The sequence below is a fragment of the Salmo salar genome, chromosome ssa15 (genome assembly GCF_905237065.1).
Source record: "Salmo salar chromosome ssa15, Ssal_v3.1, whole genome shotgun sequence".
In the NCBI taxonomy this organism is placed as follows: Eukaryota; Metazoa; Chordata; class Actinopteri; order Salmoniformes; family Salmonidae; genus Salmo; species Salmo salar.
The window spans coordinates 109,273,003-109,297,235 of NC_059456.1; the positions used below are offsets into that span (position 1 = coordinate 109,273,003).

Consider the following 24,233-nt stretch of genomic DNA (forward strand, 5'->3'; position numbering starts at 1 on the left):
TAAAAGCCAATATGTTTCCATGTACAGTCTATTACAGTGTATTGCATTGGGGACTATGGCGGGCTGGAGAATGAAGTGCTGCTGGGTATGTAGGTCCAATAGGGCGGCGCACAATGGGCCCAGCGTCATCCGGGTTAGGGGAGGCTTTGGCAGGGGTAGAAGGTCATTGTAAATTAAGAATTTGTTTTTAACTGACTTGCCTAGTTAAATAAATATATATAAAAAGAAAGTATGACACAGTCCCCCTTCTAAACTAACCATATCTGGTTGGTAGAGAAATTACTGAATATTCTACACCTCACCGGTAGAAAAGTCTCTACAACCCAATATTCAATATTCTCCACGTACCAATGTTAACATTGTATTCTTTCATTATTGTTAAAAATAAAATAAAAATTCTCAACCATATTTTGATTATGTTTTCATAAATTACTCACCTTTCCTTTTCTCGTTGGCACAATAAAAGTAGAAATGGCCACTGATTAAAATTCAATATCTTTTTGAATGAATTATCCACATTGCAATCTTTAGAAATTTGGGCTTTTAGTTTGGAGGTTTCGCCATTAACATGAAGAACGTGACGTCATTGTTTTTGCTGCGGGCATAACGGAAGCACGTTTCTGTCTTTGATTTTACTGTGAGAGACGAGCCAGCGTGTTGGTAGCACAGATAATAACTTCAATAGGCTTTGATTAGCCCCAATTAGTAGCAGACAAGCAGGAAAGAAACAAGATAAACTAGTTGACGGCTCTTGTTAACAACTACTAGTCAATGTTAGTGTAACATTCTCTATTCTATACAGGGCAAAATAACTGTTTAGCTAATAGCTAACGTTAGCTAGCTGTTCTAGAGATGGCCAGGTTCATTACACCCAGTTCCATGGAGACTGTACCGCGGCTGGACGGTACACCGGGGGGAAAGAGGGGTGCTCCAGCCTTGGACACTGATACGGATTCCACACGGGAGATTAAAACCCACTTCCGTGTGTGTCGGTTCATCATGGAAACGGGTACAGTACCGAAACAGAACCCCTCAACCCATATTCACTATGGGTGGTCAGTCTCACCCTGCCTGAGCCGGTGTGGGTGCAGGTTTTTGCTCCAGACAAGTGCTAACACATCTGAGTATATCATCATTTTAAATACGGCCTTTATTAGTAGAATAAGGTGTCGAGGCTTGGCTGGCGCAAAAGCCTGCACCACCCTGACCCATAACACACACTGTCTCCCTAGGTGTGAAGTTAGGCATGCGTTCGGTGCCCGTGGCGACAGCGTGCGTGTTGTACCACCGGTTCTTCCAGTGTGTGAGTGTGACGGTGTACGAGCCCTACCTGGTGGCGATGAGCTGCATCTACCTAGCAGGCAAGGTGGAGGAGCAGCACCTCCGCACCCGTGACATCATCAACGTGTGTCACAGGTAGGTAGGGCTGTGTTTTTATAATATATATGTACACTGCTCAAAAAAATAAAGGGAACACTTAAACAACACAATGTAACTCCAAGTCAATCACACTTCTGTGAAATCAAACTGTCCACTTAGGAAGCAACACTGATTGACAATAAATTTCACATGCTGTTGTGCAAATGGAATAGACAACAGGTGGAAATTATAGGCAATTAGCAAGACACCCCTAATAAAGGAGTGGTTCTGCAGGTGGGGACCACAGACCACTTCTCAGTTCCTATGCTTCCTGGCTGATGTTTTGGTCACTTCTGAATGCTGGCGGTGCTTTCACCCTAGTGGTAGCATGAGACGGAGTCTACAACCCACACAAGTGGCTCAGGTAGTGCAGCTCATCCGAGATGGCACATCAATGCGAGCTGTGGCAAGAAGGTTTGCTGTGTCTGTCAGCGTAGTGTCCAGAGTATGGAGGCGCTACCAGGAGACAGGCCAGTACATCAGGGGACGTGGAGGAGGCCGTAGGAGGGCACCAACCCAGCAGCAGGACCGCTACCTCCGCCTTTGTGCAAGGTGGAGCAGGAGAAGCACTGCCAGAGCCCTGCAAAATGACCTCCAGCAGGCCACAAATGTGCATGTGTCTGCTCAAACGGTCAGAAACAGACTCCATGAGGGTGGTATGAGGGCCCGACGTCCACAGGTGGGGGTTGTGCTTACAGCCCAACACCGTGCAGGACGTTTGGCATTTGCCAGAGAACACCAAGATTGGCAAATTCACCACTGGCGCCCTGTGCTCTTCACAGATGAAGCAGGTTCACACTGAGCACGTGACAGACGTGACAGAGTCTGGAGACGCCGTGGAGAACGTTCTGCTGCCTGCAACATCCTCCAGCATGACCGGTTTGGCGGTGGGTCAGTCATGGTGTGGGGTGGCATTTCTTTGGGGGGCCGCACAGCCCTCCATGTGCTCGACAGAGGTAGCCTGACTGCCATTAGGTACCGAGATGAGATCCTCAGACCCCTTGTGAGACCATATGCTGGTGTGGTTGGCCCTGGGTTCCTCCTAATGCAACACAATGCTAGACCTCATGTGGCTGGAGTGTGTCAGCATTTCCTGCAAGAGGAAGGCATTGATGCTATGGACTGGCCCGCCCGTTCCCCAGACCTGAATCCAATTGAGCACATCTGGGACATGATGTCTCGCTACATCCACCAACGCCACGTTGCACCACAGACTGTCCAGGAGTTGGCGGATGCTTTAGTCCAGGTCTGGGAGGAGATCCCTCAGGAGACCATCCGCCACCTCATCAGGAGCATGCCCAGACGTTGTAGGGAGGTCATACAGGCACGTGGAGGCCACACACACTACTGAGCCTCATTTTGACTTGTTTTAAGGACATTACATCAAAGTTGGATCAGCCTGTAGTGTGGTTTTCCACTTTCATTTTGAGTGTGACTCCAAATCCAGACCTCCATGGGTTGATAAATTGGATTTCCATTGATTATTTTTGTGTGATTTTTGTTGTCAGCACATTCAACTATGTAAAGAAAAAAGTATTTAATAAGATTATTTCTTTCATTCAGATCTAGGATGTGTTATTTTAGTGTTCCCTTTATTTTTTTGAGCACTATATATATATATATGTATATATATATATATATACTACCTTTCAAACGTTTGGGGTTAGAAATGTCCTTGTTTTTGAAAGAAAAGCTAAAAAAAATGTGTCCATTTAAATAACATTGATCATTAATTCATCATTAATTATTGTTAATGTAGCTGGAAACAGAAGATTTATAATATTTTATTTAACCTTTAACAAGGCAAGTCAGTTAAGAACAAATTCTTATTTACAATGACGGCCTACCGGGGAACAGTGGGTTATAACTGCCTTGTTCAGGGGCAGAACGACAGATTTTTACCTTGTCAGCTCGGTTACTAGTCCAACGCTCTCTAACCACTAGGCTACCTGCTGGTTACTAGTCCAACGCTCTAACCACTAGGCTACCTGCTGGTTACTAGTCCAACGCTCTCTAACCACTAGGCTACCTGCTGGTTACTGGCCCAACGCTCTAACCACTAGACTACCTGCCGCCCCTCCACTCTAACCACTAGGCTACCTGCTGGTTACTGGCCCAACGCTCTCTAACCACTAGGCTACCTGCTGGTTACTAGTCCAACGCTCTCTAACCACTAGGCTACCTGCTGGTTACTAGTCCAACGCTCTAACCACTAGGCTACCTGCTGGTTACTAGTCCAACGCTCTAACCACTAGGCTACCTGCTGGTTACTAGTCCAACGCTCTAACCACTAGGCTACCTGCTGGTTACTGGCCCAACGCTCTCTAACCACTAGGCTACCTGCTGGTTACTAGTCCAACGCTCTAACCACTAGGCTACCTGCTGGTTACTGGCCCAACTCTCTAACCACTAGGCTACCTGCTGGTTACTAGTCCAACGCTCTCTAACCACTAGGCTACCTGCTGGTTACTAGTCCAACGCTCTCTAACCACTAGGCTACCTGCTGGTTACTAGTCCAACGCTCTCTAACCACTAGGCTACCTGCTGGTTACTAGTCCAACGCTCTAACCACTAGGCTACCTGCTGGTTACTAGTCCAACGCTCTAACCACTAGGCTACCTGCTGGTTACTAGTCCAACGCTCTAACCACTAGGCTACCTGCTGGTTACTGGCCCAATGCTCTAACCACTAGGCTACCTGCCGCCCCTCCACTCTAACCACTAGGCTACCTGCCGCCCCTACACTCTAACCACTAGGCTACCTGCTGCCCCTCCACTCTAACCACTAGGCAACCTGCTGCCCCTCCACTCTAACCACTAGGCTACCTGCCGCCCCTCCACTCTAACCACTAGGCTACCTGCCGCCCCTCCACTCTAACCACTAGGCTACCTGCCGCCCCTCCACTCTAACCGCTAGGCTACCTGCCGCCCCTCCACTCTAACCACTAGGCTACCTGCTGGTTACTAGTCCAACGCTCTAACCACTAGGCTACCTGCTGGTTACTAGTCCAACGCTCTAACCACTAGGCTACCTGCCGCCCCTCCACTCTAACCACTAGACTACCTGCCGCCCCTCCACTCTAACCACTAGGCTACCTGCCACCCCTCCACTCTAACCACTAGGCTACCTGCCGCCCCTCCACTCTAACCACTAGGCTACCTGCCACCCCTCCACTCTAACCACTAGACTACCTGCCGCCCCTCCACTCTAACCACTAGGCTACCTGCCTCCCCTCCACTCTAACCACTAGGCTACCTGCCACCCCTCCACTCTAACCACTAGTCTACCTGCCGCCCCTCCACTCTAACCACTAGACTACCTGCCGCCCCTACACTCTAACCGCTAGACTACCTGCCGTCCCTACACTCTAACCACTAGACTACCCTGCCGCCCCTCCACTCTAACCACTAGGCTACCTGCCGCCCCTCCACTCTAACCACTAGACTACCTGCCTCCCCTCCACTCTAACCACTAGGCTACCTGCCACCCCTCCACTCTAACCACTAGGCTACCTGCCGCCCCTCCACTCTAACCACTAGGCTACCTGCCTCCCCTCCACTCTAACCACTAGACTACCTGCCTCCCCTCCACTCTAACCACTAGGCTACCTGCCTCCCCTCCTCTCTAACCACTAGGCTACCTGCCGTCCCTCCTCTCTAACCACTAGGCTACCTGCCACCCCTCCTCTCTAACCACTAGTCTACCTGCCCCCCCTCCACTCTAACCACTAGACTACCTGCCTCCTCTACACTCTAACCACTAGGCTACCTGCCACCCCTCCACTCTAACCACTAGGCCACCTGCCCCCCCTCCACTCTAACCACTAGACTACCTGCCTCCTCTACACTCTAACCACTAGGCTACCTGCCGCCCCTCCACTCTAACCACTAGGCCACCTGCCCCCCCTCCACTCTAACCACTAGACTACCTGCCTCCTCTACACTCTAACCACTAGGCTACCTGCCGCCCCTCCACTCTAACCACTAGGCTACCTGCCGCCCCTCCACTCTAACCACTAGGCCACCTGCCCCCCCTCCACTCTAACCACTAGACTACCTGCCGCCCCTACACTCTAACCACTAGGCTACCTGCCTCCTCTACACTCTAACCACTAGACTACCTGCCTCCTCTACACTCTAACCACTAGGCTACCTGCCTCCCCTCCACTCTAACCACTAGGCTACCTGCCGCCCCTACACTCTAACCACTAGACTACCTGCCGCCCCTACACTCTAACCACTAGACTACCTGCTGCCCCTACACTCTAACCACTAGGCTACCTGCCTCCCCTCCACTCTAACCACTAGGCTACCTGCCGCCCCTCCACTCTAACCACTAGGCTACCTGCCGCCCCTCCACTCTAACCACTAGGCTACCTGCCACCCCTCCACTCTAACCACTAGGCTACCTGCCGCCCCTCCACTCTAACCACTAGGCCACCTGCCCCCCCTACACTCTAACCACTAGGCTACCTGCCTCCCCTCCACTCTAACCACTAGTCTACCTGCTGGTTACTAGTCCAACGCTCTAACCACTAGGCTACCTGCCGCCCCTCCACTCTAACCACTAGGCTACCTGCTTCCTCTACACTCTAACCACTAGGCTACCTGCCGCCCCTCCACTCTAACCACTAGGCTACCTGCCGCCCCTCCACTCTAACCACTAGGCCACCTGCCCCCCCTCCACTCTAACCACTAGGGTACCTGCCTCCTCTACACTCTAACCACTAGGCTACCTGCCTCCTCTACACTCTAACCACTAGGCTACCTGCCTCCTCTACACTCTAACCACTAGGCTACCTGCCGCCCCTCCACTCTAACCACTAGGCTACCTGCCTCCTCTACACTCTAACCACTAGACTACCTGCCTCCTCTACACTCTAACCACTAGGCTACCTGCCTCCTCTACACTCTAACCACTAGGCTACCTGCCTCCTCTACACTCTAACCACTAGGCTACCTGCCGCCCCTCCACTCTAACCACTAGGCTACCTGCCTCCTCTACACTCTAACCACTAGACTACCTGCCTCCTCTACACTCTAACCACTAGGCTACCTGCCTCCTCTACACTCTAACCACTAGGCTACCTGCCACCCCTCCACTCTAACCACTAGGCTACCTGCCGCCCCTCCACTCTAACCACTAGGCTACCTGCCGCCCCTCCACTCTAACCACTAGGCTACCTGCCACCCCTCCACTCTAACCACTAGACTACCTGCCCCCCCTCCACTCTAACCACTAGGCTACCTGCCTCCCCTCCACTCTAACCACTAGGCTACCTGCCACCCCTCCACTCTAACCACTAGACTACCTGCCTCCTCTACACTCTAACCACTAGGCTACCTGCCACCCCTCCACTCTAACCACTAGGCTACCTGCCTCCCCTACACTCTAACCACTAGGCTACCTGCCTCCTCTACACTCTAACCACTAGGCTACCTGCCACCCCTCCACTCTAACCACTAGGCTACCTGCCGCCCCTCCACTCTAACCACTAGGCTACCTGCCGCCCCTCCACTCTAACCACTAGGCTACCTGCCGCCCCTCCACTCTAACCACTAGGCTACCTGCCTCCCCTCCACTCTAACCACTAGGCTACCTGCTGCCCCAAGATGCGTATGCCGATGAACTTTTAAGTTTTTTCCTCTTACTCTACATAACCCTGATTTATAATCTCCCTCCATCTCTCTCCTTATCATCCTCTCTCTCCCCCCACCCTACTCTCTCGTCCTCCAATTCTCTCCCTCCATCTCTGTCCTCTCTCCTTATCCATCCTCTCTCTCCCCCCACCCCCACCTCTCTCTCCCCCCCCCTACTCTCCCACTCTCTCCCTCCATCTCTGTCTCCTTATCCATTCTCTCCCCCCCACCCCGCTCTCCCCCCCCACCCCCTCTCTCCCCCCCACCTCTCTCTCTCTCCAGGTATTTCCACAGTAGTAGTGAACCTCTGAACTGTGATGGTGAGTTCTGGGATCTCAGGGACAGTGTGGTGCAGTGTGAACTCCTGGTCCTCAGACAACTCAACTTCCATGTCTCCTTCCAGCACCCACACAAGGTCTGTACTGACCCCTGACTCCTGAACTCTGACCCCTGACTCCTGAACTCTGACCCCTGACCCCTGACTCCTGACCCCTGACTCCTGAACTCTGACTCCTGAACTCTAACCCCTAACTCCTGAACCCCTGACCCCTGACTCCTGAACTCTGACTCCTGACCCCTGACTCCTGACCCCTGACCCCTGACTCCTGACCCCTGAACTCTGACCCCTGACTCCTAAATTCTGACTCCTGAACTCTGACCCCTGAACTCTGACCCCTAACTCCTGAACTCTACCTCCTAACTCCTGAACCCCTAACCTCTAACCCAGGGATAGACAACTGGTGGCCCATCTTTTTGTAGGCCAACAGATCAATTCCTCCCCTTTCCAAAAAATTATACAAAAATAGTAATACTTTTTTCGGAACTCAGTCTCAACTTCCTGTTGATGGTTAGAATACACAAGGTGCAATTTAGAAATGTGGTTGTGCATCAGCTGTTTGTCTTGTTATTAAACACTTCACCGAAATGTCTGTTATTTTTCCGTTTTTAAACAACTAATTTGACCGACGTCGGTTCAAATATTTGAATTCTATTTAGTTTGTTTATTTCTGTGAGCTCGATGTGTAGTTTCTCTAGAGATAAATCAGATCTAGTCTGAACTGTGATGTAGTAGGGAGTTGTAGTTTCTCTAGAGATAAATCAGACCCAGACTGAACTGTGTGATGTAGTAGGGAGTTGTAGTTTCTCTAGAGATAAATCAGATCAAGCCTGAACTGTGTGATGTAGTAGGGAGTTGTAGTTTCTCTAGAGATACATCAGATCCAGTCTGAACTGTGATGTAGTAGGGAGTTGTAGTTTCTCTAGAGATAAATCAGATCCAGACTGAACTGTGTGATGTAGTAGGGAGTTGTAGTTTCTCTAGAGATGAATCAGATCCAGTCTGAACTGTGTGATGTAGTAGGGAGTTGTAGTTTCTCTAGAGATGAATCAGATCCAGCCTGAACTGTGTGATGTAGTAGGGAGTTGTAGTTTCTCTAGAGATAAATCAGACCCAGTCTGAACTATGTGATGTAGTAGGGAGTTGTAGTTTCTCTAGAGATAAATATGATCCAGTCTGAACTGTGTGATGTAGTAGGGAGTTGTAGTTTCTCTAGAGATAAATCAGATCCAGACTGAACTGTGTGATGTAGTAGGGAGTTGTAGTTTCCAACAGGCCAGTATTCTACATAGATTAGTGCAGAAAACGTGGTCCTTAACTACAATGACCATAATCCATTGCACGCCTGCTTACAGCGCATTCGGAATGTATTCAGACCCCTTAACTTTTTCCACATTTTGTTACGTTACAGCCTCATTCTAAAGTTGATTAGATTGATGAGGAAAAACAATCTACACACAATACCCTATAATGACATCACAATACCCCATAATGACATCACAATACCCCATAATGACATCACAATACCCCATAATGACATCACAATACCCCATAATGACATCACAATACCCCATAATGACATCACAATACCCCATACTGACATCACAATACCCCATAATGACATCACAATACCCCATAATGACAAAGCAAAAACAGGTTTTTAGACCCTTTACTCAGTACTTTGTTGAAACACATTTGACAGCGATTACAGCCTCAAGTCTTCTTGGGTATGACGCTATAAGCTTGGCACACCTTTATTTGGGGAGTTTCTCCCATTCTTCTCTGCAGATCCTCTCAAACTCTGTCAGGTTGGATGGGGAGCATCGCTGCACAGCTATTTTCAGGTCTCTCCAGAGATGTTCGATCGGGTTCAAATCCAGGCTCTGGCTGGGCCACTCAAGGACATTCAGAGACTTGTCCCGAAGCCACTCCTGCGTTGTCTTGGCTGTGTGCTTAGGGTCATTGTGCTGTTGGAATGTGAACCTTCACCCCAGTCTGAGGTCCTGAGAACTCTGGGGCAGGTTTTCATCAAGGATCACTCTGTGCTTTGCTCCGTTCATCTTTCCCTTGATCCTGACTAGTCTCCCTGTCCCTGCCGCTGAAAAACATCCCCATAGCATGATGCTGCCACCACCATGCTTCACCGTAGGGATGGTGCCAGGTTTCCTCCAGACATGACGCTTGGCATTCAGGCCAAAGAGTTCAATCTTGGTTTCATCAGACCAGAGAATCTTGTTTGTCATGGTCTGAGTCCTTTAGGTGCCTTTTGGCAAACTCCAAGTGAGCTGTCAAGTGCCTTTTGGTACCCTTCCCCAGATCTGTGCCTCGACACAATCCTGTCTCGGAGCTCTACGGACAATTCCTTCAACCTCATGGCTTGGTTTTTGCTCTGACATGCACTGTCAACTGTGGGACCTTATATAGACAGGTGTGTGCCTTTCCAAATCATGTCCAATCAATTAAATTTACCACAGGTGGACTCCAATCAAGATGTAGAAACATCTAAAGGATGATCAATGGAAACAGGATGAACCTGAGATCAATTTAGTCTCATAGCAAAGGGTCTGGATACTTATATAAATAAGGTATTTCAGTTTTTATTTTGAATACATTTACAAACATTTCTAAAAACCTGTTTTCACTGTCATTATGGGGTATTGTGATGTCATTATGGGGTATTGTGATGTCATTATGGGGTATTGTGATGTCATTATGGGGTATTGTGATGTCATTATGGGGTATTGTGATGTCATTATGGGGTATTGTGATGTCATTATGGGGTATTGTGTGTAGATGATTAGGCTGTAACGTAACACAATGTGGAAGAAGAGAGGACGTGTGATGGAGATGGATAGAAAGGATACTCTGAGAGGACGTGTGATGGAGAGGGATAGAAAGGATACTCTGAGAGGACGTGTGATGGAGATGGATAGAAAGGATACTCTGAGAGGACGCGTGATGGAGAGGGATAGAAAGGATACTCTGAGAGGGGACGCGTGATGGAGAGGGATAGAAAGGATACTCTGAGAGGACGTGTGATGGAGATGGATAGAAAGGATACTCTGAGAGGACGTGTGATGGAGAGGGATAGAAAGGATACTCTGAGAGGACGTGTGATGGAGATGGATAGAAAGGATACTCTGAGAGGACGTGTGATGGAGAGGGATAAAAAGGATACTCTGAGAGGACGTGTGATGGAGAGGGATAGAAAGGATACTCTGAGAGGACGTGTGATGGAGATGGATAGAAAGGATACTCTGAGAGGACGTGTGATGGAGAGGGATAGAAAGGATACTCTGGGAGGACGTGTGATGGAGAGGGATAGAAAGGATACTCTGAGAGGACGTGTGATGGAGAGGGATAGAAAGGATACTCTGAGAGGACGTGTGATGGAGAGGGATAGAAAGGATACTCTGAGAGGACGTAAGATGGAGCGGGATAGAAAGGATACTCTGGGAGGACGTGTGATGGAGAGGGATAGAAAGGATACTCTGAGAGGACGTGTGATGGAGAGGGATAGAAAGGATACTCTGAGAGGACGTGTGATGGAGCGGGATAGAAAGGATACTCTGGGAGGACGTGTGATGGAGAGGGATAGAAAGGATACTCTGAGAGGACGTGTGATGGAGAGGGATAGAAAGGATACTCTGAGAGGACGTGTGATGGAGAGGGATAGAAAGGATACTCTGAGAGGACGTGTGATGGAGATGGATAGAAAGGATACTCTGAGAGGACGTGTGATGGAGAGGGATAGAAAGGATACTCTGAGAGGACGTGTGATGGAGAGTGATAGAAAGGATACTCTGAGAGGGGACGCGTGATGGAGAGGGATAGAAAGGATACTCTGAGAGGACGCGTGATGCAGAGGGATAGAAAGGATACTCTGAGAGGACGCGTGATGCAGAGGGATAGAAAGGATACTCTGAGAGGACGCGTGATGCAGATGAATAGAAAGGATACTCTGAGAGGACGCGTGATGCAGAGGGATAGAAAGGATACTCTGAGAGGACGCGTGATGCAGAGGGATAGAAAGGATACTCTGAGAGGACGCGTGATGCAGAGGGATAGAAAGGATACTCTGAGAGGGGACGCGTGATGGAGAGGGATAGAAAGGATACTCTGAGAGGACGCGTGATGGAGCGGGATAGAAAGGATACTCTGAGAGGACGCGTGATGCAGAGGGATAGAAAGGATACTCTGAGAGGACGCGTGATGCAGAGGGATAGAAAGGATACTCTGAGAGGACGTGTGATGGAGATGGATAGAAAGGGTACTCTGAGAGGACGCGTGATGCAGAGGGATAGAAAGGATACTCTGAGAGGACGTGTGATGGAGATGGATAGAAAGGATACTCTGAGAGGACGCGTGATGCAGAGGGATAGAAAGGATACTCTGAGAGGACGTGTGATGGAGATGGATAGAAAGGATACTCTGAGAGGACGCGTGATGCAGAGGGATAGAAAGGATACTCTGAGAGGGGACGCGTGATGGAGATGGATAGAAAGGATACTCTGAGAGGACGCGTGATGCAGAGGGACCGAAAGCCTGAAAATACACCATCTACATGACTAGTTGGTCTTTAGCAGCCATAAAAGTCTTATTTACTTTGAAGAACTACTAAAATAGTGATTTATTTATTTTTTTGTCAGAAAGCAGCTCTATAGAGATGAGATGATGACTTGCAAGGAAATAATAAAGTAATCAAATAAAACTAATGTAATATAACACAATAACTGAAATATTTATTAAAGTACTGTGAATAAGTGATGGTTAAGTGATCAGCAGTAATGGCCAGTCTCTACCATCATGGGACGTTTCCTTGTTTTGTTCTGTGTTGTTACAGGATTCAACCCACATATTGCATAAAATAAATAAAAACGAATCGAATTGTGAAACTGTGATTTATTGTTTCATAATGGAACCGACCTCCAAAGCGCTCAGCGCTACTTGTTGTGTCAGTCACTGAAAGCAAAACATGTTTAGATTTGGTAAATTAGTCTAGCGGTCAGCTGTCTTTTCCCCTCTGACCCCTCTAACCTCTGACCCCTCTAACACCTGACCCCCCCTGACCCCTCTAACCTCTGACCCCTCTAACCCCTGACCCTAACTCCGTGGACAGTCAGGTCATACCTGGTGTGTGTGTGTGTGTGTGTGTGTGTGTGTTTAGTATCTCCTCCACTACCTCCTGTCGGTGAAGTCGTTAGTGAATCGTCACGCCTGGTCCAGAACTCCCGTCGCCGAGACCACCTGGGCGTTGCTTAGAGACTGTTACCATGGCACCATGTGTGTGCGCCACGCCCCCCAACACATCGCCATAGCAACGCTGTACCTGGCACTGCTCAGCTACGGGGTGGAGGTTCCTGTCGGAGAGAGAGAGTGGTGGCAGGTAGGAGAGTGTGTGTTGGGGGGGAGAGAGAGTGGTGGCAGGTAGGAGAGTGTGTGTTGGGGGCAGAGAGAGTGGTGGCAGGTAGGGGGGGGGAGAGTGGTGGCAGGTAGGAGAGGAGGGGGGGAGAGAGAGTGGTGGCAGGTAGGAGGGGGGGAGGAGAGTGGTGGCAGGTAGGAGAGTGTGTGTTGGGGGGAGAGAGAGTGGTGGCAGGTAGGAGAGGAGGGGGGGAGGGAGAGTGGTGGCAGGTAGGAGAGGAGGGGGGAGGGAGAGTGGTGGCAGGTAGGAGAGGAGGGGGGGAGGGAGAGTGGTGGCAGGTAGGAGGGGGGGGAGGAGAGTGGTGGCAGGTAGGAGAGTGTGTGTTGGGGGGGAGAGAGGTGGTGGCAGGTAGGAGAGGAGGGGGGGGGAGGGAGAGTGGTGGCAGGTAGGAGAGGAGGGGGGGAGGGAGAGTGGTGGCAGGTAGGAGAGGAGGGGGGGAGGGAGAGTGGTGGCAGGTAGGAGAGGAGGGGGGGAGGGAGAGTGGTGGCAGGTAGGAGAGGAGGGGGGGAGGGAGAGTGGTGGCAGGTAGGAGAGGAGGGGGGGAGTGTGGTGGCAGGTAGGAGAGGAGGGGGGGGGGAGGGGTGTTGGGGCCCTCTGACCCTCAGGTCATACCTGGTCTGCATTTCTAATATCTGTTTGTGTGTTGTGTTGGGGGGAGAGCGAGGTGGGAGGGGGGGGGTGTTGGGGGGGAGAGATTCAGCCACGAGCATTTGTAAAGGTCGGTTACTGATGTTGGGCGATTAGGCCTGGCTCGAGTCGGCTTTTCAATTCATCCCAAAGGTGTTCGATGGGGTTGAGGTCAGGGCTCTGTGCAGGCCAGTCACGTTCTTCCACACCGATCTTGACATACCATTTCTGTTATGGACCTCGCGTTATGCACAGGGGGCCATTGTCATGCTGAAACAGGAAAGGGCCTTCCCCAAACTGTTGCCACAAAGTTGGAAGCACAGAATCGTCTAGAATGTCATTGTATGCTGTAGCATTAAGATTTCCCTTCACTGGAACTAAGGGACCTGAACCATGAAAAGCAGGGCTTTACTTGGCTCATCGCACTCTAGTGACTCCTTGTGGTGGGCTGGGCGCCTGCAGGCTGACTACGGTCATCAGTTGAACGGTGTTTCCTCCGACACATTGGTGCAGCTTCCCGGGGTTAAGTGAGCGGGTGTTTAGAAGCGCGGTTTGGCAGCTCATGTTTCGGATGACACATGACTCAACCTTCGCCTCTCCCGAGCCCGTTGAGGAGTTGCAGCGATGAGACAAGATCGTAATTGGATCGCAATTGGATATCACGAAATTGGGGAGAAAAAGGGGGTCAAATGCAGAATAAAAAAAATAGGTACAGATGGCATGTTTTTTTTGCGGGCCATTCTAAATAATAATTCTAACATAACCGCAGGTACCCTGTGGAACCCCAGGTACCCTCCACCCTGTGGAACCCCGGGGGTACCCTTCATTCACTATTCAAGTGCAGGCTATGGATGAGTGGTTTTTTGGGGGGGTTTTTGTGGGCCATTTTAAATAAATAAAAATATTCCATATTAGTAAACTACAGTGCATTCAGGAAGTATTCAGACCCCTTCACTTTTTCCACTTTTTGTTACATTACAGCCTTATTCTAAAATGGATTCAATTAAACATTTTCCTCATCAATCTACACACAATACCCCATAATGACATCACAATACCCCATAATGACATCACAATACCCCATAATGACATCACAATACCCCATGATGACAAAGTGAAACATTATTTTTAGAAATGTTTGCACATTTTTTTTTTTTTTTAAGTAAAAACCGTCACACCCTTTGCTATGAGACTCGATATTGAGCTCAAGTGCTTCCTGTTTCCATTGATCATCATTGAGATGTTTCTACAACTTGGAGTCCACCTGTGGTAAATTCATCTGATTGGACATGATTTGGAAAGACACACACCTGTCTATATAAGGTCCTAAAGTTATCAGTGCATGTCAGAGCAAAAACCAAGCCATGAAGTTGAAGGAATTGTCCGTAGAGCTCCGAGACAGGATTGTGTCGAGACACAGATCTGGGGAAGGGTACCGAAACATTTCTGCAGCATTGAAGGTCCCCAAGAACACAGTGACCTCCATCACTCTTAAATTGAAGAAGTTTGGAACCACCAAGACTCTTCCTAGAGCTGGTTGTCCGGCCAAACTGAGCAATCGGGGGAGAAGGGCCTTGGTCAGGGTGGTGAACAAGATCCCGATGGTCACTCTGACAGAGCTCCAGAGGTCCTCTGTGGAGATGGGAGAACCTTCCAGAAGGACAACCATCTCTGCAGCACTCCACCAATCAGGCCTTTTATGGTAGAGTGGCCAGACGGTAAAAGGCACATGACAGCCCGCTTGGAGTTTGCCAAAAGGCACCTAAAGGATTCTCAGACCATGAGAAACAAGATCCTCTGGTCTGATGAAGTCAAGATTGAGCTCTGGCCTTAATGCCAAGCTTCACGTCTGGAGGAAACCAGGCACTGCTCATCACCTGGCCAATACCATCCCTACGGTGAAGCATGGTGGTGGCAGCATCATGCTGTCGGGATGTTAAATAAAGGTTACATTTAAAAATAAAATGTTGTTCTGCGGCAGGGACCGGGAGACTAGTCAGGATCGAGGGAAAGATGAATGGAGCGAAGTACAGAGAGATCCTTGATGAAAACCTGCTCCAGAGCGCTCAGGACCTCAGACTGGAGCGAAGGTTCACCTTCCTTCAGATTCAGATCAACTTTAGCATCCCACCATGGGGAAATTAAATTTGGTCAGGTGCTTGAAGACAGCGCTAAAGCTTCACATTTAACCTCTATGGGCTAGGTGGGACGCTTGCGTCCCACCTACAACAGCCAGTGTAATCCCGTGGCGCGTTATTCAAATACCTTAGAAATGCAAAACCTTCAATTTTTCAAACATATGACTATTTTACACCATTTTAAAGATAAGACTCTCGTTAATCTGACCAAAAAATTCTAAATATTCCATTACCGTACTTCGAAGCATGTCAACCGCTGTTTAAAATCAATTTTTATGCCATTTTTCTCATAAAAAAGCGATAATATTCCGACCGGGAATCTGCGTTTAGGTAAACAGACAAAAGAAAAGAAAGCATTCGGTCAACTCGGGCACGCGCCTAAGCCCATAGTACTCTGAGCGGCCACTTGCCAAAAGCGATAAAGTGTTTCAGCCAGAGCCTGCCTCGATATCGTTCAGCTTTTTCCCGGGCTCTGAGAGCCTATGGGAGCCGTATGAAGTGTCACGTTATTGCAAAGATCCTCAGTCTTCAATAAAAAGAGCCAAGATGAAACACAACTTCTCAGACAGGCCACTTCCTGCATGGAATCTTCTCAGGTTTTGGCCTGCCATATGAGTTCTGTTATACTCAGACACCATTCAAACAGTTTTAGAAACTTTAGGGTGTTTTCTATCCAAAGCCAATAATTATATGCATATTCTAGTTACTGGGCAGGAGTAGTAACCAGATTAAATCGGGTACATTTTTTATCCGGCTGTGTCAATACTGCCCCCTAGCCCTAACAGGTTAACATGAATGTGCAATAGGCAATAGTCAGGATCGAGGGAAAGATGAACGGAGCAAAGCACAGAGAAATCCTTGATGAAAACCTGCTCCATATCGCTCAGGACCTCAGACTGAGGGCGAAGGTTCACCTTCCAACAGGACAACAACCCTAAGCACACAGCCAAGAGAACGTAGGACCGGCTTTGGGACAAGTCTCTGAATGTCCTTGCATGGCCCAACCAGAGCCTGGACTTGAACCTGATCGAACATCTGTGGAGAGACCTGAAAATAGCTGTGCAGCAACGCTCCCCATCCAACCTGACAGAGCTTGAGAGGATCTGCAGAGAAGAATGGGAGGAACTCCCCAAATACAGGTGTGCCAAGCTTGTAGCATCATACCCAAGCACACTGGAGGCTGAAATCGCTGCAAAAGGTGCTTCAACAAAGTACTGAGTAAATGGTCTGAATATTAATGTAAATGTTATATTTAAGGTTTTTATTTTATTTTAACATTTGCAAAAATAAAAATACTTTTTGCTTTGTTATTGTGTGTAGATGGATTAAATTGTTTTTTTTTCCTTAATCAATTTTAGTATAAGGCTGTAACGTAACAAAATGTGGAAAAAGTGATGGTCTGAATACTTTCCCGAATTCACTGTATATGTAAAGACCATATTAAATTAAGAATGAGAGACTGATGAAGTGTGTGCTGCCTGCGCAAGAAACAGCAGAGCTCATGCCTTTCATGCAACTTTTTTCAAATCATCATTAGTCGCATGATGCAGCCTTAGAACGCATTAAAAATCTAAACATTTCGTCCAACGTTTGTATCACAACTAAAGTTGCATTAGTAACTCTAAATTAATCATCTCGGAGGACCAATTTCATTATATCACATATTTAACCACTCAACTACATGTGCCCCTCCCTCTCAAATGGTTTGGAGAAAATATCCTTTCTATTTAATTCAGCTTTGTTCAGTTGTATTCTTCATACTATAAAATAATGACAAGGAATTCTAATCAAATCTTGTCTGTTACATGAACTAGTGTAGAACACAGCCACATCAGGACCTGCTAAATGAACTAGTGTAGCCCCACAGCCACATCAGGACCTGCTAAATGAACTAGTGTAGCCCAACAGCCACATCAGGACCTGCTAAATGAACTAGTGTAGCCCCACAGCCACATCAGGACCTGCTAAATGAACTAGTGTAGCCCACAGCCACATCAGGACCTGCTAAATGAACTAGTGTAGCCCACAGCCACATCAGGACCTGCTAAATGAACTAGTGTAGCCCCACAGCCACATCAGGACCTGCTAAATGAACTAGTGTCGCCCACAGCCACATCAGGACCTGCTAAATTAACTAGTGTAGCCCACAGCCACATCAGGACCTGCTAAATGAACTAGTGTAGCCCACAGCCACATCAGGACCTGCTAAATGAACTAGTGTCGCCCACAGCCACATCAGGACCTGCTAAATGAACTAGTGTAGCCCACAGCCACATCAGGACCTGCTAAATGAACTAGTGTAGCCCCACAGCCACATCAGGACCTGCTAAATGAACTAGTGTAGCCCCACAGCCACATCAGGACCTGCTAAATGAACTAGTGTAGTCCACAGCCACATCAGGACCTGCTAAATGAACTAGTGTAGCCCACAGCCACATCAGGACCTGCTAAATGAACTAGTGTAGCCCACAGCCACATCAGGACCTGCTAAATGAACTAGTGTAGCCCCACAGCCACATCAGGACCTGCTAAATGAACTAGTGTAGTCCACAGCCACATCAGGACCTGCTAAATGAACTAGTGTAGCCCCACAGCCACATCAGGACCTGCTAAATGAACTAGTGTAGCCCCACAGCCACATCAGGACCTGCTAAATGAACTAGTGTAGCCCCACAGCCACATCAGGACCTGCTAAATGAACTAGTGTAGCCCCACAGCCACATCAGGACCTGCTAAATGAACTAGTGTAGCCCAACAGCCACATCAGGACCTGCTAAATGAACTAGTGTAGCCCCACAGCCACATCAGGACCTGCTAAATGAACTAGTGTAGCCCACAGCCACATCAGGACCTGCTAAATGAACTAGTGTAGCCCACAGCCACATCAGGACCTGCTAAATGAACTAGTGTAGCCCCACAGCCACATCAGGACCTGCTAAATGAACTAGTGTCGCCCACAGCCACATCAGGACCTGCTAAATTAACTAGTGTAGCCCACAGCCACATCAGGACCTGCTAAATGAACTAGTGTAGCCCACAGCCACATCAGGACCTGCTAAATGAACTAGTGTCGCCCACAGCCACATCAGGACCTGCTAAATGAACTAGTGTAGCCCACAGCCACATCAGGACCTGCTAAATGAACTAGTGTAGCCCCACAGCCACATCAGGACCTGCTAAATGAACTAGTGTAGCCCCACAGCCACATCAGGACCTGCTAAATGAACTAGTGTAGTCCACAGCCACATCAGGACCTGCTAAATGAACTAGTGTAGCCCACAGCCACATCAGGACCTGCTAAATGAACTAGTGTAGCCCACAGCCACATCAGGACCTGCTAAATGAACTAGTGTAGCCCCACAGCCACATCAGGACCTGCTAAATGAACTAGTGTAGTCCACAGCCACATCAGGACCTGCTAAATGAACTAGTGTAGCCCCACAGCCACATCAGGACCTGCTAAATGAACTAGTGTAGCCCCACAGCCACATCAGGACCTGCTAAATGAACTAGTGTAGCCCCACAGCCACATCAGGACCTGCTAAATGAACTAGTGTAGCCCCACAGCCACATCAGGACCTGCTAAATGAACTAGTGTAGCCCACAGCCACATCAGGACCTGCTAAATGAACTAGTGTAGCCCACAGCCACATCAGGACCTGCTAAATGAACTAGTGTAGCCCACAGCCACATCAGGACCTGCTAAATGAACTAGTGTAGCCCACAGCCACATCAGGACCTGCTAAATGAACTAGTGTAGCCCACAGCCACATCAGGACCTGCTAAATGAACTAGTGTAGCCCACAGCCACATCAGGACCTGCTAAATGAACTAGTGTAGCCCACAGCCACATCAGGACCTGCTAAATGAACTAGTGTAGCCCACAGCCACATCAGGACCTGCTAAATGAACTAGTGTAGCCCCACAGCCACATCAGGACCTGCTAAATTAACTAGTGTAGCCCACAGCCACATCAGGACCTGCTAAATGAACTAGTGTAGTCCACAGCCACATCAGGACCTGCTAAATGAACTAGTGTAGCCCCACAGCCACATCAGGACCTGCTAAATGAACTAGTGTAGCCCACAGCCACATCAGGACCTGCTAAATTAACTAGTGTAGCCCACAGCCACATCAGGACCTGCTAAATGAACTAGTGTAGCCCCACAGCCACATCAGGACCTGCTAAATTAACTAGTGTAGCCCACAGCCACATCAGGACCTGCTAAATTAACTAGTGTAGCCCACAGCCACATCAGGACCTGCTAAATGAACTAGTGTAGCCCACAGCCACATCAGGACCTGCTAAATGAACTAGTGTAGCCCACAGCCACATCAGGACCTGCTAAATGAACTAGTGTAGCCCACAGCCACATCAGGACCTGCTAAATGAACTAGTGTAGCCCCACAGCCACATCAGGACCTGCTAAATTAACTAGTGTAGCCCACAGCCACATCAGGACCTGCTAAATTAACTAGTGTAGCCCCACAGCCACATCAGGACCTGCTAAATTAACTAGTGTAGCCCCACAGCCACATCAGGACCTGCTAAATGAACTAGTGTAGCCCCACAGCCACATCAGGACCTGCTAAATGAACTAGTGTAGTCCCACAGCCACATCAGGACCTGCTAAATGAACTAGTGTAGCCCACAGCCACATCAGGACCTGCTAAATGAACTAGTGTAGCCCACAGCCACATCAGGACCTGCTAAATGAACTAGTGTCGCCCACAGCCACATCAGGACCTGCTAAATGAACTAGTGTCGCCCCACAGCCACATCAGGACCTGCTAAATGAACTAGTGTAGCCCCACAGCCACATCAGGACCTGCTAAATGAACTAGTGTAGCCCCACAGCCATATGGCACAGCCACATCAGGACAACTCAAGAGTTATTCTGAAATAGACTACATTTTCTTTATATCATGTTTCTCTAGAGCTGTCTAATATAATATGATGGTGTAGGCTATATTACATGGATTTAATAATGGTGTAGGCTATATTACATGGATTTATTCATGGTGTAGACTATATTACATGGATTTAATAATGGTGTAGACTATATTACATGGATTTAATAATGGTGTAGACTATATTACATGGATTTAATAATGGTGTAGACTATATTACATGGATTTAATAATGGTGTAGACTATATTACATGGATTTAATAATGGTGTAGACTATCACATGGATTTAATAATGGTGTAGACTATATTACATGGATTTATTAATGGTGTAGACTATATTACATGGATTTAATAATGGTGTAGACTATATTACATGGGTTTAATAATGGTGTAGACTATATTACATGGATTTAATAATGGTGTAGACTATATTACATGGATTTAATAATGGTGTAGACTATATTACATGGATTTATTCATGGTGTAGACTATATTACATGGATTTATTCATGGTGTAGACTATATTACATGGATTTATTCATGGTGTAGACTATATTACATGGATTTATTCATGGTGTAGACTATATTACATGGATTTAATAATGGTGTAGACTATATTACATGGATTTATTCATGGTGTAGACTATATTACATGGATTTATTCATGGTGTAGACTATATTACATGGATTTATTCATGGTGTAGACTATATTACATGGATTTATTCATGGTGTAGACTATATTACATGGATTTATTCATGGTGTAGACTATATTACATGGATTTATTCATGGTGTAGACTATATTACATGGATTTATTCATGGTGTAGACTATATTACATGGATTTATTCATGGTGTAGACTATATTACATGGATTTATTCATGGTGTAGACTATATTACATGGATGTATTCATGGTGTAGACTATATCACATGGATTTAATAATGGTGTAGACTATATCACATGGATTTAATAATGGTGTAGACTATATCACATGGATTTAATAATGGTGTAGACTATATTACATGGATTTATTAATGGTGTAGACTATATTACATGGATTTAATAATGGTGTAGACTATATTACATGGATTTAATAATGGTGTAGACTATATCACATGGATTTAATAATGGTGTAGACTATATCACATGGATTTAATAATGGTGTAGACTATATTACATGGATTTATTAATGGTGTAGACTATATTACATGGATTTAATAATGGTGTAGACTATATTACATGGGTTTAATAATGGTGTAGACTATATTACATGGATTTAATAATGGTGTAGACTATATTACATGGATTTAATAATGGTGTAGACTATATTACATGGATTTATTCATGGTGTAGACTATATTACATGGATTTATTCATGGTGTAGACTATATTACATGGATTTATTCATGGTGTAGACTATATTACATGGATTTATTCATGGTGTAGACTATATTACATGGATTTATTAATGGTGTAGACTATATTACATGGATTTATTCATGGTGTAGACTATATTACATGGATTTAATAATGGTGTAGACTATATTACATGGATTTATTCATGGTGTAGACTATATTACATGGATTTATTCATGGTGTAGACTATATTACATGGATTTATTCATGGTGTAGACTATATTACATGGATTTATTCATGGTGTAGACTATATTACATGGATTTATTGATGGTGTAGACTATATTACATGGATTTAATAATGGTGTAGACTATATTACATGGATTTATTCATGGTGTAGACTATATTACATGGATTTATTCATGGTGTAGACTATATTACATGGATTTATTCATGGTGTAGACTATATTACATGGATTTAATAATGGTGTAGACTATATTACATGGATTTAATAATGGTGTAGACTATATTACATGGATTTATTCATGGTGTAGACTATATTACATGGATTTAATAATGGTGTAGACTATATTACATGGATTTAATAATGGTGTAGACTATATTACATGGATTTATTCATGGTGTAGACTATATTACATGGATTTAATAATGGTGTAGACTATATTACATGGATTTAATAATGGTGTAGACTATATTACATGGATTTATTCATGGTGTAGACTATATTACATGGATTTAATAATGGTGTAGACTATATTACATGGATTTAATAATGGTGTAGACTATATTACATGGATTTATTCATGGTGTAGACTATATTACATGGATTTATTGATGGTGTAGACTATATTACATGGATTTAATAATGGTGTAGAGTATATTACATGGATTTAATGATGGTGTAGACTATATTACATGGATTTAATAATGGTGTAGACTATATTACATGGATTTATTGATGGTGTAGACTATATTACATGAATTTATTGATGGTGTAGACTATATTACATGAATTTATTATTGGTGTAGACTATATTACATGGATTTATTCATGGTGTAGACTATATTACATGGATTTATTAATGGTGTAGACTATATTACATGGATTTATTGATGGTGTAGACTATATTACATGGATTTATTAATGGTGTAGACTATATTACATGGATTTATTAATGGTGTAGACTATATTACATGGATTTAATAATGGTGTAGACTATATTACATGGATTTATTCATGGTGTAGACTATATTACATGGATTTATTCATGGTGTAGACTATATTACATGGATTTAATAATGGTGTAGACTATATTACATGGATTTAATGATGGTGTAGACTATATTACATGGATTTAATAATGGTGTAGACTATATTACATGGATTTAATAATGGTGTAGACTATATTACATGGATTTAATAATGGTGTAGACTATATTACATGGATTTATTGATGGTGTAGGCTATATTACATGGATTTATTGATGGTGTAGACTATATTACATGGATTTAATAATGGTGTAGACTATATTACATGGATTTATTGATGGTGTAGACTATATTACATGGATTTAATAATGGTGTAGACTATATTACATGGATTTATTGATGGTGTAGACTATATTACATGGATTTAATAATGGTGTAGACTATATTACATGGATTTAATAATGGTGTAGACTATATTACATGGAGCAGCGTGTGTGTGTGTGTGTGTGTGTGTGTGTGTGTGTGAGTGATAGTATGGGTGTGTGTCAGTGTGTGTGTGTGTGTGTGTATTGAGCCCTTCTCTCTGTGTCTCTAGGTGCTGTGTGAAGACATCACTAAGGAACACATTGATGCCATCATCTCTGACCTGCTACACCTCTACGACATGGAGGCCAAATGTACCTGAGGGGGGAGGCCGTGTGTGTGTGTGTGTGTGTGTGTGCGTGCGTGCGTGCGTGCGTGCGTGCGTGCGTGCGTGCGTGCGTGCGTGCGTGTGTGTGTGTGTTCACTACTTTCTGTACTCTGAAGAACTGAACTGTTTCATCTTTTTGATAATAAATGTTAAATCAAGAGTTAATACATAATAGGTTTAGTTACGAACTCCACTCACCTGATTGTCTAGGTCTTAGTTGGACACGGATTAAAGGGAATTAACCAGACACACGGCCCTCCATGAATTAAAGGGAATTAACCAGACACACGGCCCTCCATGAATTAAAGGGAATTAACCAGGCACACGGCCCTCCATGAATTAAAGGGAATTAACCAGACACACGGCCCTCCATGAATTAAAGGGAATTAACCAGGCACACGGCCCTCCATGAATTAAAGGGAATTAACCAGACACACGGCCCTCCATGAATTAAAGGGA

The 24,233-nt window shown here is 46.1% G+C and overlaps 1 protein-coding gene across 3 annotated transcripts; it reads left to right on the forward strand.

The window, feature by feature from the left end:
- The first annotated feature begins 582 nt into the window (after positions 1-582).
- ccnq (cyclin Q) lies at positions 583-24,021 on the forward strand. 3 transcript variants are annotated; one of them, XM_045696580.1, is made up of 6 exons: positions 584-1,009; positions 1,233-1,416; positions 7,341-7,473; positions 12,563-12,774; positions 12,856-12,862; positions 23,679-24,021. In XM_045696580.1, exons 1-6 carry the CDS (start codon positions 853-855, stop codon positions 23,766-23,768), a joined length of 783 nt encoding a protein of 260 aa, XP_045552536.1. In that variant the 5' UTR covers positions 584-852; the 3' UTR covers positions 23,769-24,021. The 3 variants fall into 3 exon arrangements, with proteins under 3 accessions (XP_045552537.1, XP_045552536.1, XP_045552535.1); XM_045696579.1 differs by lacking the exon at positions 12,856-12,862 and having other exon boundaries at positions 585-1,009; positions 12,563-12,781; XM_045696581.1 differs by lacking the exons at positions 12,563-12,774; positions 12,856-12,862 and having other exon boundaries at positions 583-1,009.
- The last annotated feature ends 212 nt before the right edge of the window (positions 24,022-24,233 follow it).

Bases quoted from the DNA above. Each gene is read 5' to 3' on its own strand.
- ccnq (XM_045696580.1), top strand. From the start codon at position 853: ATGGCCAGGTTCATTACACCCAGTTCCATGGAGACTGTACCGCGGCTG. The intron at 1,417-7,340 runs GTAGGTAGGGCT...CTCTCTCTCCAG, and splicing joins ATCATCAACGTGTGTCACAG to GTATTTCCACAGTAGTAGTG. The intron at 7,474-12,562 runs GTCTGTACTGAC...GTGTGTGTTTAG, and splicing joins CCTTCCAGCACCCACACAAG to TATCTCCTCCACTACCTCCT.